General features: G+C 51.8%; 2 protein-coding genes across 6 annotated transcripts in view; one reads left to right on the top strand and one right to left on the bottom strand.

Annotated features, from left to right (window-relative positions):
• The window catches only part of FAM168B (family with sequence similarity 168 member B), a 36882-nt gene extending 31982 nt beyond the window's left edge, over positions 1-4900 (top strand). For all 5 annotated transcript variants that reach the window (XM_030323580.2, XM_030323574.2, XM_030323576.2 and 2 more), the window contains exon 7: positions 322-4900. The gene's annotated coding sequence lies outside the window, so the exon portion shown is untranslated. The remainder of the gene's footprint in view (positions 1-321) is intronic.
• A 1771-nt stretch (positions 4901-6671) lies between these two features.
• ARHGEF4 (Rho guanine nucleotide exchange factor 4) overlaps positions 6672-21520 on the bottom strand; it is a 176270-nt gene continuing 161421 nt past the window's right edge. The window contains exons 4-12 of the mRNA XM_032594386.1: positions 15063-15242; positions 13848-14024; positions 13595-13774; positions 11216-11448; positions 10796-10925; positions 9213-9344; positions 8202-8445; positions 7403-7480; positions 6672-6823 (exon numbers count right to left, since the gene is read on the bottom strand). Coding sequence (XP_032450277.1) covers positions 6672-6823; positions 7403-7480; positions 8202-8445; positions 9213-9344; positions 10796-10925; positions 11216-11448; positions 13595-13774; positions 13848-14024; positions 15063-15242 — 1506 coding nt within the window. The remainder of the gene's footprint in view (positions 6824-7402; positions 7481-8201; positions 8446-9212; positions 9345-10795; positions 10926-11215; positions 11449-13594; positions 13775-13847; positions 14025-15062; positions 15243-21520) is intronic.

The following is a 21520-nucleotide window of genomic DNA, read 5'->3' as shown; positions in this document are numbered from 1 at the left end:
TTAAAGATTTGTTCTTATTTGGACTCTTAGAAAGTAGAAGGAAGGAAACCATTGAGTACTTGCTGTGTACACTATATATATACTTTGTTCCTTTCCTAGTCTGTGCTCTAATCTCCTAGTGCCTCCTACAGGAACTAGGATTCTGGTTGTAACCAGGAGTCTCTCTAAGGTGTGTGGCAACCAGGAGCAGTGGCCTTTCCCACTGCTGCCCATTCTGGTCCTAGTGGGTTTTGTCCTCCTTGACTTAAATGAAATTCCTTTTTGGAGCAGCGGTGCCAGGGGTGCTCCGTGTGACCATGTTTGTCTTTCTCCCCCTGCCAGGTTTGAGGATGGAGCTGTGCAGTCACATCTTGGAGGTTCCACAGCTGGTGCTGCAGGCCTCGCGCCTCCAACCTGGACTTTCTTCTTAATGCTCTCGACACTTAGCTAACACTACTCTGGCCCGGCCCAGCAGGTCCCAGCGCCATTAGTTTCCAACTGACTCTGTGGGTTGGTCTTAAAGCAATTCCTGTTTTGTGGGCTGCCTGGCAATTTTTTAGCTAACTGTAATGATAAAAAGGGAGTATTAATCTATTCTGAATCATATCTAGTTGAATGCATGTTTAAAAAAAACAAACAAAAAACAAAGCTTGCTCAATCTACCTGCAGTGACTGATGCAAAACCATCATATGCAAAACCCAAAGGAATGGAAAAGCATTTTACAACTTGTATCACTAATGCACTGTTGTAATGTATGCAGAGTCTTCAAGTTATAAGTGTTAAAGTGAATTTCTTCATAGAGTATCTGAAATCCCTTGGATGATTCTTCAGCCTTTGGGGTTGATGTGGGTTGCCAGTTGGTAACGTGGACTTTGAGTTTTCAGCCATCTGTTTCTTTCACACTGACTGCACGGGAAGAGAGTCGCAGGGACAGGGAAAGTGCAGGGTGGGCCACCACTGCCTGGGGCACAGCCAGCTTTCTGGACGTCCCTTTCCTTGCCGTTTAGGCTTGCCTAAACATTGTGGTGTGGACATTCTTAGAGATGATCATGAAAGTATAGAGTTGTATGGCCAGTACAGTTAGGGGCAAGAGGTTGTCTGTGTATCAGCAAAGCAGTTTTCTCTGCCATCTCAATTTTCATTACAAGTCTCCTACACGTAGAGATGAGGTTTTCTGTGTCTTTATTGGGAAAGTCTTATGTAGAACTAAATTATTTTCCTGGGATGGAAGATGTGTGAAGGAGAAACAGTCACACTTGGAGGAGGTATTGGTTTCTCCTTTGTTTAGCTTAGAAAACCATTCGTCCCTCCCGCCCCCAGAAGTTTCAGTATGGAAAACATATGTAGGCATTGCTGTCCTCTACCACTCCCCCACCAACGAAGGGCAAAGATTTCAGCTGTCTGTTACGAAGAAAGTTAAATATTTAAAAGAACTATTAAAAGGGAACAAAACTCGATTTGAAATTGTTTCTTGTAGAGAGGCAGGGCTGTGGCTGTGTTTCAGCCCATCCACCTGAAGGGGCCTTGTCATCTGACACCATCTGGAGGAGACTTCTGGAGATGGGTCTGGGGAGGTGTGAGGGAGGGGCTGGTGCCTCTGGTCTGTGAGCCTTGTCTGCCATCTGTAGCTGAGGGCTCTCAGCACAAAGCAGGTATGGACAGCAAGGGCCCAGGCAGCATCAGAATGCATTTGCCTGCCAGGATTTATTTAGAAAGGAATTTGTGTTTAAAGTCAGAATATTGTATATAAGAAATGAAGGGGATTTTTTTTTTTTTTTTTTTTTTTTTTTTTTTTTTTGCTTAAATGTGCCCAGCTTGTATCAGTGGGAGTGTGTCTGTTCACAGAGGGGGTGGGAGGGTGAGGGTTTTGTTCCCTTTCAGCAGTCTGTCAGGGGGTGGGTGTGCTCCTATTCACCCCATCATTTCAAGTGTATGGGCTTTGGTTGGGGAGGGGACCCTGCTCTTACGTCTCTGGCAGCTAGGTCAGGGCTCTGGCACTGGTTTGGCTTTCGGCCCCATTTCCTGAGTGGGACACCTGACCCCTGAGCCTTTGGTAACCTTATTTTTTATAGTAAGTACCCCATAATTTTCTTTTTTCACATGTTATTTTATAAGAAGTTTAGGAATATTTTTGCATGGATCATTGTAAACAGAAGGTTCCTTATTCCTAATGTCTCTTAACATAGTGTGCTTACTGATAAGTACCTTAAATTGCTTCATTAGCACTTAACCCACGTGTGTCTGTGTGTGTGTGTGTGGAGAGAGAGAGAGAGAGAGAGAGTGTGTGTGTGTGTGTGTGTGTGTGTGTGTGTGTGTGTACCATGTACCCCAGGCACACAGTTTGTGTCTACTTTAGCTCTGTGCTGGTTATTCCATCTGTACGGTGGATGGTTTATAATATCCATGAGGTTCCAAGGGTTCCAGGGCTGAACTGATCAAGTAACAGAAAAGTCCATTTTCCCAGTTTAGTGTAATAGATTAGGAGAAAATATGATTTTAGTGTATGCTTTAAAAAAGCCCTAAACATCAAAATGGGAAAACACACATACACACACACACACACACACACACACACACACACACACACATCCTATGTGTAAGGGTGGAGTCACTCAAATGTAGAAGTTATATCGGATGCTTCATTGGGCTTGCTTGAGACATGGTGCACACAGGGTGAGTGTTTTCACAAGCACTGAATTAAATAGTGTTTTCAAGAGCAAGAAGGTTGGGTTGCATTTTGCCCCCATTTACATCAGCTCATAAACACTTTACCCCCTATAATTTTTTAAAATCTTTTTTCCCTTTTGTGAAGGTGAGTTGGGAGACTTTATCAAATACCTTTGCATAATGGAATACATCTGTGTGGAAATCTCTTCACATCAGGGCATCAGCTACCAAATATAATGAAAGGTAGATCTTATCTAGTAGGTAAGAATCTGGACATATGAATAGTAGCAAAACTATCATAGATTGTAATTTTAACAGCAGTTCCAGTAAAAATAATTAAGGAATAGAACTTGTTATAAAATTGCATAATTTGATATCCCAAGCATAATTGTGGAACAGAGAAACGGCCTTTTTTTTGTATGTGACATTCCTAATTTGATACTCTTTTCAGCTGAATTATGGTTCTTTTGGAAGTGGAGACAGGTAGGCAAGGACCTAATTCCTCTAAACATGAACATCATCATCATGGATAATTAAAAAAAATCTTCTACAGCCTCTCTGCCAAGGTTCAGGAGGCCTGTTTCTCTGCTTATGGAAGTTTTGTTTGGATCTGGGCCTGGTGACTTGAGTGTTTAGTGATGAGCAATGTTCCCATCAACCCGCTGCCTCTGAGAAGTGAGGCCAACATCAGGACCAGGGCCATTCGTGGGAGGCATGAAGGCAAGGCGCTTCCAGAACCTTTTATGTCTTCTGTGTTAAATCTTGTCAGAACATTCTTGTTGGTATGGTTAATGAGGCCTACCAGTTGCTGTTCTGTGAATCTGTTTCTTGAGTGCTATGCAAATGTATTTATAGGACATGAGAGAGGTCTTGAGACTTGGGCTGGGTACTTGTTGGTGAGCATCCTGCCCTTCCCACTCTCGGCGTACAGTGCCTTGCTCCATCTGGTGGCACCATCGCTTCTGTAATAAGAGGAAATATATTCTTACGGCATTTTGGATATGCTGATATCTGGCACATGAGTTTCTGTGAGTGTGCCTGCCAGTTGGTGGTGAAAGGGTGGCACACACCAACCACATCAATATTGGGGCCTACTTCAAAAGGAAATCCACCCTTCTTCACCTGTTCCTGTACACATTTGGAAACAGTATTACTCTGACTGGTTGGGCCACCTTCTCCCCACCTGGCAGCTAATGGCTGGATACCCTAGTCGTCGCCAACCTGGGTGTTGCCCAGTCAGGACAGGATGCCTGTCTGACCCCTCAGCAGGCTCACAGGCAGTTTTAAGGGCAAGTGCTTGGAGGGTGAGGGGCAGCTTCTGGTTCTTTCTGGTGCTTTCTAAGGGTGGGGGGGTTCTCTAGAGAGGAGTGTGGTTGGCTCAGGGGAAGGGCAGACTTCTTAGCTGTTTCTAGCATATCTCAAATATTTGTGTTTTTCCCCTGAGCTGTTTATTATTCAGCCTGAGCTCTCTGAAGGTGCGTCAAGACTATTTTGAACAGACTTGCAGATGACGCGCTGCAGAGGAGGGTCTGATCATTTTGGGTAGAAAGTTGCAAAGTTGATCTTACGTGTTTTAGAGGATTTGTCCCCCCCCCCCCCACATTCATTTGAAGAACAGAAAACCCTAGGGGTAACCTTAAAGTTTACTCACTTGGGACAGGGAGACAGAGGAGAGGCAGGCATCTGTTCAGGGAACCTGCAGTGGGCTTCAGGAAATGTGTGCTCCCAGGGCTGTTGTGTTGGAGATGACAGGTGTCTCGTTTGGGCCTCCTGAGCCCTGTCAGTCTCCCATGGGTCCTTGTGTAGACTAGTGGTCAGTAAAATAGATGGGCTCTGCTGTGCTCCTGGCAGGGTTTAACGTGATGGCTGCTCTGAGGAGAGGTCCCAAGGAGCCACGTGGGTTTTGACTGACTAGGAAATGGTTCCTTTTTTTTTTTTTTTTTTTTTTTAATGATTTTTAAATACTTTTTTTAGACCATTTTCTTGGTACTTTTTTTAAGCTTATGTCGGCATTGTCTTCCATTGTTAAAGGCATCCCTCACCTCTGCATTGAACTTACGGTGTCAATCAATACAAAGGAATGGAACATCCATCCTGAGCCAGTTCCATTAAGTGTAAATTCATACTATTTTAATTTTTTATGCAATCTGATGAGTAGAGCTCAGATTTAAAATTCTTAAAAGCACGTTTATTGTAACAAGACTTGTTATGTATTAATACTGCAGTTTTCAATAAAGATTGACTTGTGTTGCATAGTGTGATTTTTATGGTTTTTTTTTTTTTTTTTCCTGTAGGGTTTATTTTGAGGTGGCATGGCCTGGCTGGAAGGTGGTGTAGCTTCTTTCTAGTTAGGACATGCAGGGTTTGGGGGCAGAAGGCCTTGTGCTGGGCCGTGGTGACCTTGTGTGGCGTTGTGACAGCACAGTGTGTAAGGGTGTGTGGAGGCAACAGTTTGGGAAGACTGCTTCCTCAGGGGAAAGGGGAGGAAAGCTGACCCTGTTCCTTTTCTCTTGGTCTTGTGTCCTGGTCCCCATCCTGGAGGACACATTCTTCTCTATTTCATTGAAGAGGATGCTAAAACCCAGAAAGATTGCAGACTGCCAATCCCCCAAATTCACATTTGCTAACTTCAGCTAAACATGGACTCTGGGAGCAGTCAGGGAGCCAACAGGCTTCCAGGCCCCTGTGGTTGGAGGAGCCGAGCCAGCTGTATCCCATACCAGGACAGCTCCCAGACCACATGCTGTCCTCGCAGCTCCTGAGCGTCTGAAGCATTTCTCCCGCCACCTTCGCTTCTTTCCACCAAAGCTCTGAGGGTATGGTTTGCAAGTAAGTGAGCTCCCACCACACTGGGTGATGCTGGGCTCATCCTTTCTGTTTAAGGAGAGGCCCAAGGCAGAGAAAGGTAACTTTCATAGGAAGGATGGAGCATGCAAAGGAGAAAATGCATAGACACAAATGGAAAAACCAGGGCCAACAGGTTATTTTTTCATGTTTCTTTATGAAATTAAATGTGGCTTCTGGCTTGGAGAAGGTATAGTGCAAGAGTGACTGACTGTACATGCTGCTGAATTCCCTTAGGCCAGAGGGGCAGCTCAGTGTTCCCGCACCCACAAGCCAGGTTCTGGCTGTACTTGTGACCCTTCTCGGCAGGACATGGGCTTCCCTCTTAACTCACATGCTCACTGGACTCTGGGTTAGTGGGTCAGTCCTGGATGCTGGGCTACAGAATTCAGTCCTTATGGCTTCTCACACTCACTTAGGGTAAGGCAATCTTTCTGTGTCACTAATAACAATTACTTTTCCCCAATGTTAGAAAAACAGAACAATCCAGACAAACTGGGAGCAGGTTCTGGAGTCAACCCACAACTACACGTGGACTGGTCACAAACCCTGACAGAAGTATGCAGTGACTATGGTTTTGTTTTCTTTCCACTATAAACACATCACAAGTGAAGAGGGTGTCCAGCAGCCAGGAGTGTCTAGAGAGGGACTGGGAGGCAAAAGAGGTGGGCTCTGGGCCCGACATTTTTGTGCACAGAATTCCGGTTCCCACCCTCCAGGGATGCAAGTTGCCTGGCACCACCAGCTGGGGACCAGGGGCCTGAAGGAGGACAGAGGGGCACACAGCCCAACTTTGCAGGGGCTGAAGGCAGTCTGCCCAGAGACAGCAGGAGGAGGGATAATAAGATGTCCAGAGAAGAGGGTCCAGAGTGGCCAGTCCTCTCACGCGTGTTGACCTGGCCGGTGGCTCTGAGCTGTGGCTCCCAGGAGGCCCCATAGAGGTCCAGAGGATGGTGGAAGGCTCACCGCTGTGGGCCCCTGCCCCTCCAGCTGGTGTCTTCAGTGCACCAGTGGTGGGGAAGAAACGAAGAATGGGGCACCGAGCAGTTCCCTCCCTCAGCCTGTAACTTCCAGTGCACATGACAGGCAGAGGAGGCCACATGCTGTGGGCCTCAGGGAGAAAAAGCTGGAGGCCCACTGGAGGGACAGGTCCATATGGTGCTGTCAGGTGGGGGCTGGCTCACTTGCGGAACGGTGCCAGCCGGCTAATGCTGTGCCAGAAGGTGGATGGCTTCCGCTTGGGCTCTGCCAGTACCAAGACCTGTTGCTGGGGCAGGCTGGCCGGCAGTGCTGGGTGCTTCTGGCGTGCCAGGTAGTAGGGCCGGCTGAGGGCTGAGCAGGAAAAGAAAGCAGGGATCATAGGTGCCTAGGGAGCCAGGTGTCACATGGCAGAATGGCAGCCTCTGCTTGGTAGGGGGTGGAATGGGTCCCATCCCATGGGAGGGAAGTTCCTTCATGGGGCTGACCACATCCAGTGGCCTGAGCCACTGTAGAGGGGATGGCCAGGAAACCTGGGACGGTGTGGGGCCCTGGAGCTTCTCCATAGCACAGGCCCCGTGCCAGGCATTTATCAGCTCTGTTGGAATGGGGATATGGGCTCCTTGCCAGGAGGTTGTACGGAGGCCTGCCAGAAAGCAGTCCTGCCTGGGGAGGTGTGCTGTCATTAATGCTACTGCTCTGGGGGACGTGAGGGGATTGAGAGCAAAATTATCAACTGCACACTGATTAAAGCTTTGTCACCAGTGGCCCCTTACCACCAACCTTTGGGAACAAACACCTGGAAAGGGCAGTGGGCAGCAGATGGGACCTACATGCTAGCTGGCTTTGTTCTGGGGGTCAGAGAGGAGTTTGATCTTGATCAGGTAGTAGGGCCAGGCTGCTGTGGGAGGAGGTAGGGTACCATCCACTTACCTTTGGGCTTCCCGGTGGCCTGCTGCTTGCTGGCATTCAGCATGGCCTGCTTCCTCTGCAGCTCGGTGATGGAAAAGCCTGGGAGGGAGGACCCCAAATGAGACCTCTGCTTGACCTCTTCTTATTTTGAGGACTTGACTTCCACCTCCTCCCCCTCCCCAGCCAGTGTTGCTCTTGTCCTGTGCCTCTCGGCACCTGGTGTATCCTGCATCTCTCACAGGGTCTGGTGTCCCATCATGCTGCAGATGCTCAGTATCCTGCTCGGCCAGCCTGCCTTGGCCAACCAGGCAGAGGAGATGCTCAGTGGGCCCTCCCTACATCCTTGCCCTACCCCATCTCTCATCCAGACCCAGTCCTTGATGTATTATTCAGCATCTAGTGTCCTTTCCACTATGGTGGAGGCTCTTTCCCAGACCAAGAGCCAATCTGGTCATTCTGAGTGTGATGTCCAGGGGCCCATGGAGAGAAAAGGAATGCAGCAGGGAGGTATCTTGCTTATGTTGGGGTGGGTGAGGTTTCTCAAAGCCCATGCCCAAATCCTACTTGAATGCTTTGTGCTGGAAAGGGGCCTCATCAGGTCTCTGCAACTGAGAAGGCCCCCACCTTATGGAGTGTGTGTGGTAGAAAAACCTGGACAGGCCAACAGACCATGCCATGCCTTGGGGCTGAAATGAAGAGCTGCCCTGGGTTGTGGCACATGGCTACCTCGCAGTCTCAAGGTTGTCCTGACCTTGCATTCAGGGGTGAGGAGGGCTGGGTGGGCCCTCACAGTGGATCAAGGCTGAGTGGGGTCTCGCACCTGTCTCCTGGTCCAGCCGCACCTGCTCCCTCTCCCTGGCGAAGGCCTTGAGCCAGCGTTGTTTTTGCTCAGGCTTCCTGGCACACAGCAGGTGACTCTCTCCCGTGGTGCCGCAGAGCAGACGGAAAGCATTCTTGACACTCACGTGGAGGTCTCGATCTTTCCCGTCCTCCAGGTCCACCACCTCCAGGCCATCCATGTCCACTCGGCCCTTATAGTACAGCACATCCCGGCGGAGAAGGTCCTACCAGAGACTTTGTGAGCTCCTGCTCTATATCCTGCTTTTCAAGTCCTTACCTCTCAGGCCTCTGAACCACTCTCCTGACCTATTTATGCCTCACCCCCTGCCCTGCAGTCAGAAGGGCCAGCGGGCTGCACACCCACTTTCCCAGCAGGTGGTAAGCTCACAAGGGCAGAGTGTGGTGTGGCCCACAGCTGTGTGCTGAACCCATGCTGGAGGAGCCTCGTGCCTTCAGTGAAATTACTGACTAGCCTGGAGGGCACCCACTGCCTCACAGAGAGGCAGCCATGGAGACAGTGGGTCAGGGCCCATACTGCACAACAGAAGAGTACCAGGCCTACCGGTCCGGGCCCACTATCAGTTGACCGGGAGGGCTTCCTGAACAGGGCCACTTGGGCCATGTGCTGAGAGGAGCAGAAGCTAACGGCAAAGAAGAGGCAACAGGAGCAGAGGATGCCAGGGCTCAGGGGGAGCTGAGGTGGCTTTAGAAGCAAGCAGAGGCTAGGTCATGAAGGAGGGTGTTCTCAACAGCACTGGACCCTGGTCAGACTGTGAGGGCCACCCCATGGTCCTCGGGCTACTTGGCTTCCTTCACAAACAACGATCCTCATCCTGGTCCTATGGGCCTGAACAGGGAAGGGCCTGCTGTACTGAACGTCCTCAGGACGTGTGTGGCTCCTTTTCTCTGGCAGCTACTCCCAGCCCCCAGCTTCACCCCCTCCACTCCCGCTCTGAACGGCTCGTCCAGCAGGGCACAGCAGCTCTGGTACCTTCTTGCAGTAGATGAGCTGGTGGTCAAAGAGGAAAAACATCCTCTGCTGGCTCTTGGCTTGTGGTTGTGTAACACGGGTCAGCTCCCCTGAGTAGATGAGTTCCGAACTCCTGACCAGGAGATCTTCCCCCTGGTGGACCCCAAGGAACACTATGAGCTGAGTGTACCCAAACTGGGAAGCCCCCTCCACTGGGCACTGCCCCCTGCCTCTGTCATGAGTTGGGCAGGCTCCCCACTGGCCTGGTCTGCCTGTGGCCCCCACTGGACTAGGGTCTGCAGTGAGCAGCAGGCCACAGAGGGAGGGGTTGCTCTTGAAGCCCAAGGCAGTGGTGGGCACAGTGGGGTGTTAAGGAGTAAAAAGGTGGTTTAACCTACTAGTTGTCTCTGCAAAATGGGGCCAGTGACGGCCAGTCATGTGCACACTTGAAATGTGGCTGATCCCTATTGTGATGTCATGTAAGCACCAATTTTGAAGACTTAGTATAAAGAATGTGAAATATTTCACTAATGATTTTGTTGCTTACACGTTGAAACACTTTGGATATGCTGACTTAAATAAAACATTATTAAAATTAATTTTACCTGCTTTTTTTCTGTTTCCAGATGGCTATTAGAACATCTAAAATGACCCATGTGGCTCCCATGATACTTCGATTAGACAGTGCTATGCTCAAGAATAATTAGACCTGGCTCAAGTCACCTGTGAGCCTTGTCTTTAGGGGCTTATGAAGTTTTCTTAGCTAAATGTAGTTAGTACCTGAAGCTCCATCATCAGACCTCAAACTTTCAGGCTAAGCCAAGCCTCACTCTGGTTCCTCCTTAGAAAATGCAAACCATAGCCAGTTCTTGGCAGCCATTCAGTTTGGGATAAGTGAGTTTGTAGGGGTCCTTAGCCAGGGCTAGGCCTCAGAACCAGTCACCAGGAAAAGAAAACAAGCAAACAAACAAAAAAACCCCAAAGACTACACTGCTCAGCCCTGACACCAGGGATTCTAATTCTGTGTTTCTAGGGTGGGGTCCAGGAATCTGTATTTTCATAACATTTTATGGCTGGTGGGTGGGGGTGGAAAGAGCAGGATGAGAAGGCCTCTAAAGGACAGGAATGTCCCCATTAGTTCAGGTCTCTGGGTGGCTTCAGAAGGCAAGACTGGTGGATATAAGGGGCATGTGCAAGCCTGAAGAATGGAATCAGGAATGGAATGAAAACCCATGGCAATCCATTTTCGGTCATGCTGTGGCAGGCCTGAACCCTTCTGTTGGGAGTCCCAGTAGTTACTGCCACTTGGGGATCTGGCCTGTCCCTTGAGGGCTGAGGACTAGCTCCTCCTGCTGGGCCAGCTGACTGAACTGGGAGCAGCATCCTATGTCACACATGCTGGGCACTCTTGACCAGGAAAGAGGCCACCAGGCCTGCAGCTGCATGCTCCAGTGGGTTGGCCTGGGCAGAGGACCAGCTCTCCTACTGCGAGCTCCCAGAGCATGACTCCCACTTCAGCTCCTTCCTAGATTTTTCAAAGGCAAGCGTGATTTTAAAGCAAGGAGCCATGCCCCACGGTATTTTCCGAGCTGTGGGGCCCTCACCTCCCAATCCTCTATGGAGCTCTGCCACTGAGCAATCTTGTCAATGTTTTCAAGCCTCCGTTTCCGTTCGTTGATGAGCCGGGCCACATTCTTCATGGCATGTAAGGCTGCCTCCACATCCTTGAAGTCCCTGGGGCATAACAGACATGGAAGAAGGTTGTACTAGGGAGGGCAGAGAGGGGCTGTGGAGCTGCCTCCCTCTGGGGCTATGCCCTTGGCAGTTTTCACTTGTCAATGCCAGACGGTGCGTCTGGGCACCACAAAACTTAACATCCTATTTTTGTCCTCTTCTTTCATTGTAATGACAGCATGTGACAGCAGGGACTATTTTACTATGTGCTGTCAGTCAGAACTCAACACTCTGGCTGACCCAAGGCATGAAGAGCCTCAGACTGCCCTCCCTCTCCAGCAGCCTCCTACCTGTGCTGGGGGGGTGTGTACTTGAGCAGCTCAGCCAGCTGCAGAGGGTACTTGCAGATCTTCTGTACCGGTGTCAGCAGAAAGCCGTCCAGGGAGATATCTATCATCTTCTGCAGTAACCGGCAGGCCTCAAAGAAGTACACATACTTGCTGAGCTTGGTAAGCCTGGAGAGCTCCACACAGGCATTGGGGTGGTTGTTGCAGTACTCCGAGTAGATCTGGAAGTCTGCTTGCTGGGGGCACAGCTGGAGGTCAGGATGGTGACCTCCTGCTCCCTCAGGCCACCCAGGCAACTCGGGCACAGCATAGGAGAGGGAGCAGGGGCCTCTGTATTTCCCTCAGGAGCTGGGCTCAGAGGGCCCAGGCTCTCTCTATCCATGTCACTGGGCACAAGCTATGTGGAATTAGACACAGGGGTATTAGACACCTGAAAACTCAGGCATGTGTGTGTCCTGTCACCACCCAGATTTCTCAGCAGATATTTTGACTGTATGTCAGGTTTTTTTTGGGTGAAATCAATGATGTTAATAAGGAAGCACTACCAAGGCCAAAAACTAGAAAGAGAGAGAGAAAGGAGAGAGAGAAGGAGGGAGAGGACAGGGGAAAGAAGGGAGAGAAGAGAAAGAAAGGAGAGACAGAAGGGGAAAGTGGAGTGGGGGGAAGAAGAGAGAGAGAGAAGGATAGAGAGGAGAGAGGATTGGGGGGAAGAAGGGAGAGAAAGGAGAGTGAAGGGGAGAGAAGAGAGGAGATAAAGAAGGAGAGAGAGGGAGAAGAGAGAGAGAGGGAGGGACAGAGACAAGGAGAGAGAGAGGGAGGGAGAAGGACAGAGAGAAGGATTGAAAGGAAGAGAGAGACAGAAGGAGATTAAGGGAGATTAAATGGCTTCCAGGGTCTATGGCTGTGCCCCCTGGTGTGTTGCTTCTTCCTCACAAAGCTCTGGCTTCATATCTGGGCAGCCAGTGCCACTTTATCCATTCACCATGTGACAGATACGTCCACATTGTGTGTGTATTGTTTAAAAAAATTTTTTTTCATGTTTATTTATTTTGAGAGAGAGAGAGACAGAGCATGAGTAGGGGAGGGGCAGAGAGAGAGAGAGGGAGAGAGATCCCAAGCAGGCTCCACGCTGCCAGGGCAGAACCTGACACCAGGTTCAATCCCACGAATCACGAGATCATGACCTGAGCTGAAATCAAGAGTCAGATGTTTAACCAACTGAGCCACCCAGGTGCCCCTTGTGTCTGTCTTGAGACACACACACACATGAGGCACATGAGACTCACTGTGCCTTTTTTCTTTTTTTCTTTTTTTTTTTTTTTTTTTTTTGTTGTTGTTCTATCTACCTGACCCAGAGAAAGACTGGGTCTTTAGTGACTAGGACTTCATGGACTTAGGTGGGAAAGGAGGGTAACAGCAGTAAGCTCACTGGCCAGTTGCTGTGATGGTCACACTGGGTGATGTCAATAAAGTGCCTATCCCTCCCTTCCAGCCCCCATCACAACTCTGCCTGCTGCATAACTGGCTCCAAATCCCACACTCACTCAGCTGCTCTGACCCCACTACCCATTCCTGCTCAGGGAATCTAAGGTCTCCCCTTCCAGTTCTCCTGCCACTGGAGCCAGGTAATAGGGCCCTTCCAACAGCCCCCTCAACCCCCACCCCCACATACACTGGTAGTAGCCAGGAAGGAACCCATATTGTCCTTGATGGGCTGGCCTTGGCATCCTCTGCTCAACCCCACATAAATGCCACAGGAGACAGACAGAAACAAGTGCTTCCTTACCAGGCAAGGCCAGGAGTCCATCTAGCCCACACCATCCAATTAAATCCAATTAAATCACCAATCCAACTGGCATTTAGAGTGGAAGTAAGTGCTACACATTACACAAATTCCAGTTTTCTTACTGTGTGAGGAAGCCCAGAATCTGCTATGACAGCTCTGAGGATGCTCAGCAGGTGGCCCCGCCCAGCTTTGCCTTCTACTTCCTGTAGCCCAAGAAAACCTTTTCCGCTGATGCCTAAGGCCCCCTGCTCCAAGGAGCCTTCTCTGACTTGGTCTGCCTCCCAAAGAAGCAGAGACATTGCTGAAACAGCGCTGGAGGGTGAAGGCGGTTGGGTACTAGGGGAGTGGGGCCTGGAAGCTTCTGGGAAGAGAAGAGCAAGTTGCCTGGGCTTTTAGCCTGCAGGGCCCACTTCTGTCTGCGAGGAGGCAGGAATGGGAGCCAAGGGCAAAGGGTGGCTTACATGCTCGGGGGCCAGGGTGTGTGTGTGCAGGGGAGTGGGGACCACCAGCAAAGAAGGGCAGAGGGGGACTGCCTGGCTGGGAGGCCTGGAGAATGGGCCCTGGGCAGAGAGGTTGCTGGGGCAGGGCGTGCTCACGTGCTCCAGGAAGCAGGCGCCCAGCTCGCTCAGGTGGGGGCGCTCCCTGTTGAACCTCTGCTCTAGCGCCTTCACGAACGCCTTCTGGCACCGGTAGATGTCCTCGATGTTCCCAAAGATGGTGCGCAGCTGTTCCTCGCTGAACATGTCAGCACGCTTGCGACACTGCCTGATGTAGCCCTGCAGCCCATGGCCCGTCAGGTCTCTCTCTGGTCCACCCACGCCACCCTCCGCACCTCCTGCCAGGCCTCACCTCGCAGATGTCCCGCAGATGCTTGATGTAGTCCCGCTCAGTGCTGAGGATCTCGTTGATGACGTTGGTCCGCATCTGGTCCTTGCTGCTCTGTGCCTCGGCACTTCCATCCTCGGCCCCGCCGTCCCCAGCCCGCAACGTGTCATCGTCGGCGGGCTCGTCCTGGTTCACCCGTAGCTGCAGGCAGCACGTGGCCAGTCAGTGCCCGGAGGGTCAGCCCCTGTGGCCCGCACGCGGGGGCAGTGGTAAACTGAGGCTGGGAGGAAGGTAGGCATGGCAGCCCCCTGCCCCCAACACCGGAGGCTCGCCAGCCCTTCCAGAGGCGCCAGCTTCTGTCCCTCTCCCTCTCTGTCGCCTTCTGTCCCCCTCCCCCTCCCGCGCTGGTGCTGGACTCCGTGCTGGGAGCAGAGTGGATGCTCACTCTTAGGAGGTTTCCGAACCAGTGCCTGCTCACTCCAGCCCCTCTTAGGGCCTGTGACAGAAGTGAATGGGTGATTGGGGCCTTTCTGGCTCTGTGACCTGGAACTAGGACAGGCTTGGGATGGACAATGGGCCGTTTATCCATGAGGTCTGGGGCAGGGGAAGCAATGAAACCCAAGGTCTGAGAACTCTACTCCCCACTGCCTTCTACATGGCCTTTGAGGGTACCCGGGTTCCTTCCTTGGACACCAAAGGCCACCATAGGTAGGTTCTGGGTCTCCTCCCTGTGATCTTTTGTGCTAACGACTTAACTTGTCCAAGCCTCAATTTTCTCAGGTATAAGTGGCTGTTCCCAGCTCCCAGAGCGTTGCGGAAGTTTGAGATGCCTATCCAACTTTTCTGAAGTGTTTAGTAAATGCCTGATACACCGAGTTGTTTGTGGTGGTGGCATTCTAACATGCAGATTCCCCCTGGAGGAATCCACACACCATCGTTTCTGACCCATTCCTTTCTGCACACCAAGGGCACCCTGGTGGGAGGGGTGGGGCAGGCAGGAGTTTGTGATGGTCTGCAGGTGGAGGAAGGTTGTGTCACAATTCTGTGGCTGGCCTTCTTCACATCCCCGTCCCCACACCTCCCATCTCCAGCCCGCAGTCTTGCAGTCCCGGCACAGCCATAGGTAGGTGGGGGTCCATGCCCAGCACCTCTAACCCCAGAGCAGTTTCAGGTCTGCACTTCTGAGCAGAGCCAGTTGGCTCCTTATGGACCCAGAGAAAGCATAGGCTGGTGCCATACCCGCACGAAGCTGGCTGGAAACCACCCCTCGCCATCAGCAACACGACCCCACCACCACTCTCTGTTGGTGGCATCCATTACTTCGATGACATCCCCAGCTTTGAAGCCCAGTTCCTGGTCATCCATGGTGACATGGTCCCAGAGTGCTTCAGCACAGACCACACTGCCATCACTGATGAGCTGTAAAGAGAGCCACAGATAGGCAGATTAGTGGGGTAAAGCTGCCAGGGACCTCCTCATGGGGCGGGGTGTTCCTGTTTTCTGCCTCCCCACCCCTCAGCAGCCCTGAGAAGAGGGGATCCTGACTCATGTTACAAAGGAGTGAACGGAGGCTCCTCCTGAGCCAGCCATTCTTCAGGGAACAGGACTATGCCTTGGGCATGTCTGGACTGGCAGGGCTCATGATGAAGCCTGAAGTGAACTTGACCACTAGAATACTGGTGAGCCACAGAATCTGAGAGGCAAGCATGTTGCTCACTCTCCTGCACAGGGCACACCTTCCTCCCATCCCCATTGGACTAGTGATTAAATTATTGTTCTCAGCTTCATTTATCATCTCTGCTCTGCTCTGTGATGCTGGGGCTGGGCACAGCAAGTTACATTTCTTCTGTGCCAGCTGCTCCCTGTTAGGTTCTCCAAATGTGGTGTTGGAGGGTACCACAAGGCTGGAGGGAGAAGGGCTTGCTCCCTCCTGCTGGCTTCTTGTGGACTTGCATTACCTGTGAGGTCACCTGGCAAGCAACAGCACCACTCCTCCCAGGGACAGCGGTTCCCAGCCATCACGGTAGCTGGATCTGGTTTGCAGTGTTTTTCCAACACTGGCAGAACCGGTCTCTTGGCCCTCCCCTGCCACATCCACCAGCACTAGCTGAGCAGCACCTATCCTTAGACTTCTAGGTCTCAAGCCCTACAGGATCCTCAGCTTTAATTACTCCAACCTCTTTCCTATATTCCCTAGCTGTAGGAGAGGTAGGTTCACCTTGCAGCTGCTACCTCTGTAACAGATACCTCAGGATTGTTCTTGTGCACTTGGGTTATGGAGTCAAGTACTTTAAAACTGGCTCATAATTCTTTATATTAATTTCTCTCTGCTGAAATAACTTGGTGTGTTTCCTTACTCCAACATGGCCATGGACCTCACATCAGGAGCGATGCTCCTATCATGGACCTCACATCAGGAGGAGATGGAACTCCGCGCCGCCCCCCCCCCCCCCCCCCCCCCCCCACCAAGCCCCCAGGCAGCCCTTGTGCTCAGAGCTCCATTTCCTGTTGGGCTGACACCTGCTTTCCTGTAACATGGGCTCAGTTTCTGCTCCGTGAATAATGAATGGCTCTGAGTGCTTAGGACAAGAGGAAGGGTAGACAGGGGGCTATACAAGAGGTGAGATCTATGCCCCTTTCTGCTGGGACCAAGTGTTGGTTCTATCACAGCCATGGGCTGGCTCTTTGGTTAAGCAGTCACTACCGCAGAGCATCACCAGTCAGGCCGTCTGCGCCAACTCTTTCCTCCTCTGAGCTGCTTGCCTCTGCCCCCATTCATGAGTGTGAATCCTCCCTTGGCTTCAGGTCCAATGGGACCTTTCCTCGGTGCTCCCAGGGCAGTGTGTGTTCTTCAGATTGAAATGGGAACCAGAGCAGGGCTGCAGCAAGACTAGCTGGGTCTTCACCTAAGAGTTCCAGTAGCTAAAATGTTTCCCCCAAACCCTGAATGGGCAGAGTGAAGGGTAGGGCAGGCCACCTGGTACCAGAGCCCACTCAGGCTGGAACCTTCCCTAGGGTAGGGCCTGAGCAAGCACATTCAGAAACCTTCAGTTTATGTGTTCTGGGAATGGAGCCTACTCCAAACCCTGATGAAATCATTCCTCAGAATGATTATATGCACATTTACTCTCATGCAACAGCCATTCAGGGGCTGCAGATGCCCAAGGCCCACCAGAGACCACAGGCACCAAGCACTGGGTTATTTCTGGGGGGTTGCATGCCTCCTCAAGGGACCATTGCAATCATCCCAGCTAAAAAGACATACTACAGGTATGTCCTCTTCTGCAAGAAGGCCTGGCCCCCAGGATCAAGACCTCCTGGCTGCAATATGACAAGATGAGACCAGAGGACTCAGCAAGGCATCATGAAAGGAGCCAGCCTGCTGTACCTAGGGAGCAGGCACTAGACTGGGCAGCCCATAGCTGGCACACTCCACACAAGCAGGCTACCACTCCTGGCCTTGAAAGATCTTGCCTGAAGACGAGGAAGAAACAGAGTACTCAAGGGTGGTGTGGGTGAGCCAATGAGAATGTGGGCTGCAGGTGAATGTCCTCTTTCAGGGACAGTGATCACAGGTAAGCATGTGCATCAGGACCGAAGGTGTGTGTGACGATGGATGAGTGTGGGCATAAAGACAGAGGGTGTGTATGACATCAGGCAAATGTGTGCATCACGATGGAGGGAATATGTGACTATAGGCTATTTGGGTAGTTTTGATCCTTGAGAGGCGGGTGTTCCGAGACCCCCCTCTTCCTGCACACACCCTGACATGCACCTGCCAACACACATTTACATACTCACTAACAGGATGCTACACTTTGATCTCTGGAGAGCAGTATGCCATATTGCAGGTATATGCTCTCCACCCTCAGTTCACACCAGCTACATACACATGCAGGTCTCTAAGACAGCATGGATGCCGCCTTCACTGCTGGAGCCCAGGCAGGGAGGAAGCAATTCAGACATACCCACACAGCCCAGCTTCCCACCATTTCTCTTCCCAGGTTGTTTCCTACTAATATTAACCAGGCCAGGTGCCTCCTTCTAACTCCAGGTTTTCTCAAGTGAGCCCTGAGCAAAAGCCCCTCTTGTAAGGCCCAATGACTCCCCCTTCTGCTTTATTCTGCCAGCCCTTGCAGAGAGGTGCACATCCTACAGAGTGGTTTCCTGTATAGCTATGGGGGGAAGGGCTCCAGGTATGGGACAAACAGGTAAGGCTTCCCAGAGAGACCATGGTTCCTGACCTTTATGGACAAGCCCCAATACCTGCCTTGTCCAGTTATCCAGAAGCCCTTGGTGGTGGTGGTGGTGGTGGGGTTGGTCACATTTGTCACTTTCTTGTCCTAGTACCTTGCTGTGCACAGGAGTTAGCCTGACAGACTCACAGTCTTCAGCAAATCCCCTGGTCTCCCTCACTGATGCGCACAGTAACCATGTGCTCTCCCTGGGCCACAAAGCTCCTCTATAGATCCACAAAAGGGCGGCACTCTGTCACCAAGATAAAATATAGCTCCAAGAGGTCAGACATGCATTCTACCTCCAGGATAGTCCAGAGGCCATCAGGGCCCACACTAGATGGGTTTCTGGGCAGAGGCCCTTCCTGAAGCTCTCTGTCTGAGGTACGGCTGCACAGAAACCCAGATTTGAGTCCAGTAGGCTGAGGGGCAAGGGTTGCAGGTTCATTCTTGGCCTGGCAGTGGGGAGCAGAAGCTGGCTCTGAGACATGGGCTGTTTACCGGGGGCAGGTCGGGAGAGGGAGGGGGCAGGATCCAGTCTTGTGCCCTGGAGACTTTGACAGGCTGGAGGAAGCCAGGCTTTACCTCAAAGCTGCTCTTGATGACCACTCACCACCCTTCCCACCCTGTCCTATCTCCTCCTCTCTCTCACACATGCCCACCCTGTCCTATCTCCTCCTCTCTCTCACACATGCAGGCCGGTGGAGGATTCCAATCAGACAGTCTGGGAAGGAATATGGCTCAGCTCCTCCAGGCCGCAGCCCAGCAGGGGAGAGGGGGTGTTCAGAGTGCCCACGTTCCAGGGATGCAGGCAGGGCTCTACCCGTAGTAGCTGCACGCTGGCCGAGACCACTAACCTGGATAAAGCAACGGCAGATGACACGTGCACAGGAGCCCACTCATCTCCCCATTTTTCAACCCACACAGAAACGCATGTCCAGTTCCGCGCACACGGCAGTCACACGTACACTTTCCAGACAACCACAGACAGCCGTGTCCACAGCTGCATCCGCATCCTCAGTTACACGTAGAGACGCGCCATTTTAGGTACACGCACACGCGCACGGCACAAAGGACAGGCAGAAGAACCCCGTGGCACAAGGGTCACCAGGCCCCAGAGTCACCTGCAGGGCCGCACCACCCGGGGGACGCACGCACACACCGGGCCGTGGCACATGGAGCTGGCAGAGGAGGGGGGGGACCAGGGCCAGGCGGGGTCAGCCGGCGCACCTCCGGCCACTGCGGGCACTGAGGAGGACGCGGCTGAAAAGGAAGATGCTCCGCGGCGCGGCGCCACTCACCCCGGCGCGATCCCCCGCGGCGCCCTGCCCGGGCGGTCAGCGGAAGGCCAGCAGGAATATCAGCACGACGTTGATGAGGACCAGGAGCGCCAGCACAGCGAAGACCACCACGCGCTGGGCGCCGGGGGGCAGGTTGCAGCGCAGCAAGGCGCGCAGGGCGCTGCCGGGCGCCGCGGGGCGTCGCCGGGACTGCGGGGCTCTGGCCATGGCCCCGGCCTGCCAGCCCCGTGCGGCCCGGAGATCCCGCCGCGATAGGGCGGGAGCAGGGCGGCCCGGAGCGCCCGGAGGGGGGCGGAGCCGCTGCGGTCGCCGGGCCCGGGGCTTCTCCAGCTCCGCTCGCGACGTGTGCGCCGCGTCTCCAGGCCCCGCAGCCCTAGCAACCGAGCCGGCCGCAAGGGCGGGGGAGCCGGGGTGGGAGGGGTGAGGAGGCACGGGCGTGCGAGGCGGCCTGCCCGGGGCGCCTCCTGACGGTGGGGGGGGGTGGGGGGAGTTCCTAGGGGGACCTAGACGCGCTCCCGGCGATCGGGGACCCCACACTGACCGGGCGCGGAGGGCCACGCTGCGCTCGGGGCAGGGCGTGGGAGGAGGTGCGTGGGGGTGCCTCAAGGCTTCACAGTATTGGGGCACCGGGCCATGGGGATAGGCCAGGGGCTCTGATCCCTAATACCAAGAGCTGTCGTGGCCCCCACTTCAGGAGTCAATGCATCTCGCAAAGGTCAGGTAATTTGCTCACTCATAAAAGCGCCTAGGAATACAGGGATGGTGGAGTCAGGACAGACTGAGGCATCACCCACATGGAGGTGCTCCAGGAAGGTCCTGACTCAGGACTTCTCCTTACTGACCCATCCCAGCAGCATTTTGTTCCTTTGGGAAAGCAGCTGGCTTCTTCAGTGGCTACTCCCCTTCTCCCCCCCCCCCCCCCCCCCCGCCACCGTTTTATTGAGGTATAACTGACAAAAATTGTATATATTTAAGAGATATAATTTGATGTTTTGAAATGGGTATACATTGTGCAATAATCACCACAATCAGGCTAATTACCCTATCACCTCTCGTGTGTGTGTGTGTGTGTGTGTGTGTGTGTGTGTGGTGTGTGGTGACAACACTAAGATCTAACCACTTCACACACTTCAAGTATACAACACAGTACTCCTTAACTATGGTCACCATGCTGCACATTAGATCTCCAGAACTTAGTCATCTGGCACAACAGAAACTTTGTATACTTTGGCTGACATGTCCCCATTTTTCCCTCCCTCAACTCCAGGCAATCCCCTGTCTATCTTCTGCTTCTATGAGTTTGTTTGACTTTTAGATTACACATATAATAAGATGACACACTTTTCATCTTTCTGTGTCTGGCTTATTTCACTTAGCATAATGTCCTCCAAGTTCATCCGTGATGTCACAAATGGTGGGCTTTCCCTTTTAAAGGCTGAATAATATTCCATGGCATATAAACCACATTTTGCTTGTCCAGTCATCATGCAATGAGTGCTTAGGTTGTTTCCATGTCTTTGCTACTGAATAATGCTGCAGAGAAGATGGGAGTGCAGATATCTCTTCGAGATCCTGATCCCATTTTCTTGGAACACCCACAAATATGATTGCTGGATCACATAATAATTCTATTTTAAATTTTTTGAGGAGCTTCCATACTGGCTGTACCAATCTACATTCCCACCAATAGTTTATAAGGGTTTCCTTTTCTCCACACTGTCACCAACACTTATCCTTTGTCTTTTTAATAATAGCCACTCTAAGAGATGTGAGGTGATATCTCATTGTGATTTTGGTTTGCATGTCTCTGATGATTAGCAATGGTGAACATCTGTCCATATACCTGTTGGCCATTTTGTATATCTTCTTTTGAGAAATGTCTATTCAGGTCCTCTGTCCATTTTAAAAATGGATTATTTGGGTTTTTTGCTACTGGGTTGTATGAATTACTTATATATTTTGGATATTAATCCTTTATCAGATATATGGTTTGCAAATACATTCTCCCATTCCACAGATTGCCTTTTCACTCTGTTGATAGTTTCCTTTAATGTACAGAAGCTTTTAGGCCTGGTGTAATCCCACTTATCTATTTTTGCTTTTGTTACATGTGCTTTTGGCATCATATCCAAAATAACATTGCCCAGACCAATGTCGAGAA

This window comes from Lynx canadensis, chromosome C1 (assembly GCF_007474595.2).
Source record: "Lynx canadensis isolate LIC74 chromosome C1, mLynCan4.pri.v2, whole genome shotgun sequence".
Taxonomy (NCBI): domain Eukaryota; kingdom Metazoa; phylum Chordata; class Mammalia; order Carnivora; family Felidae; genus Lynx; species Lynx canadensis.
Note: the sequence above shows the minus strand (reverse complement) of the source record. Positions and strands in the feature narration are given on the sequence as shown.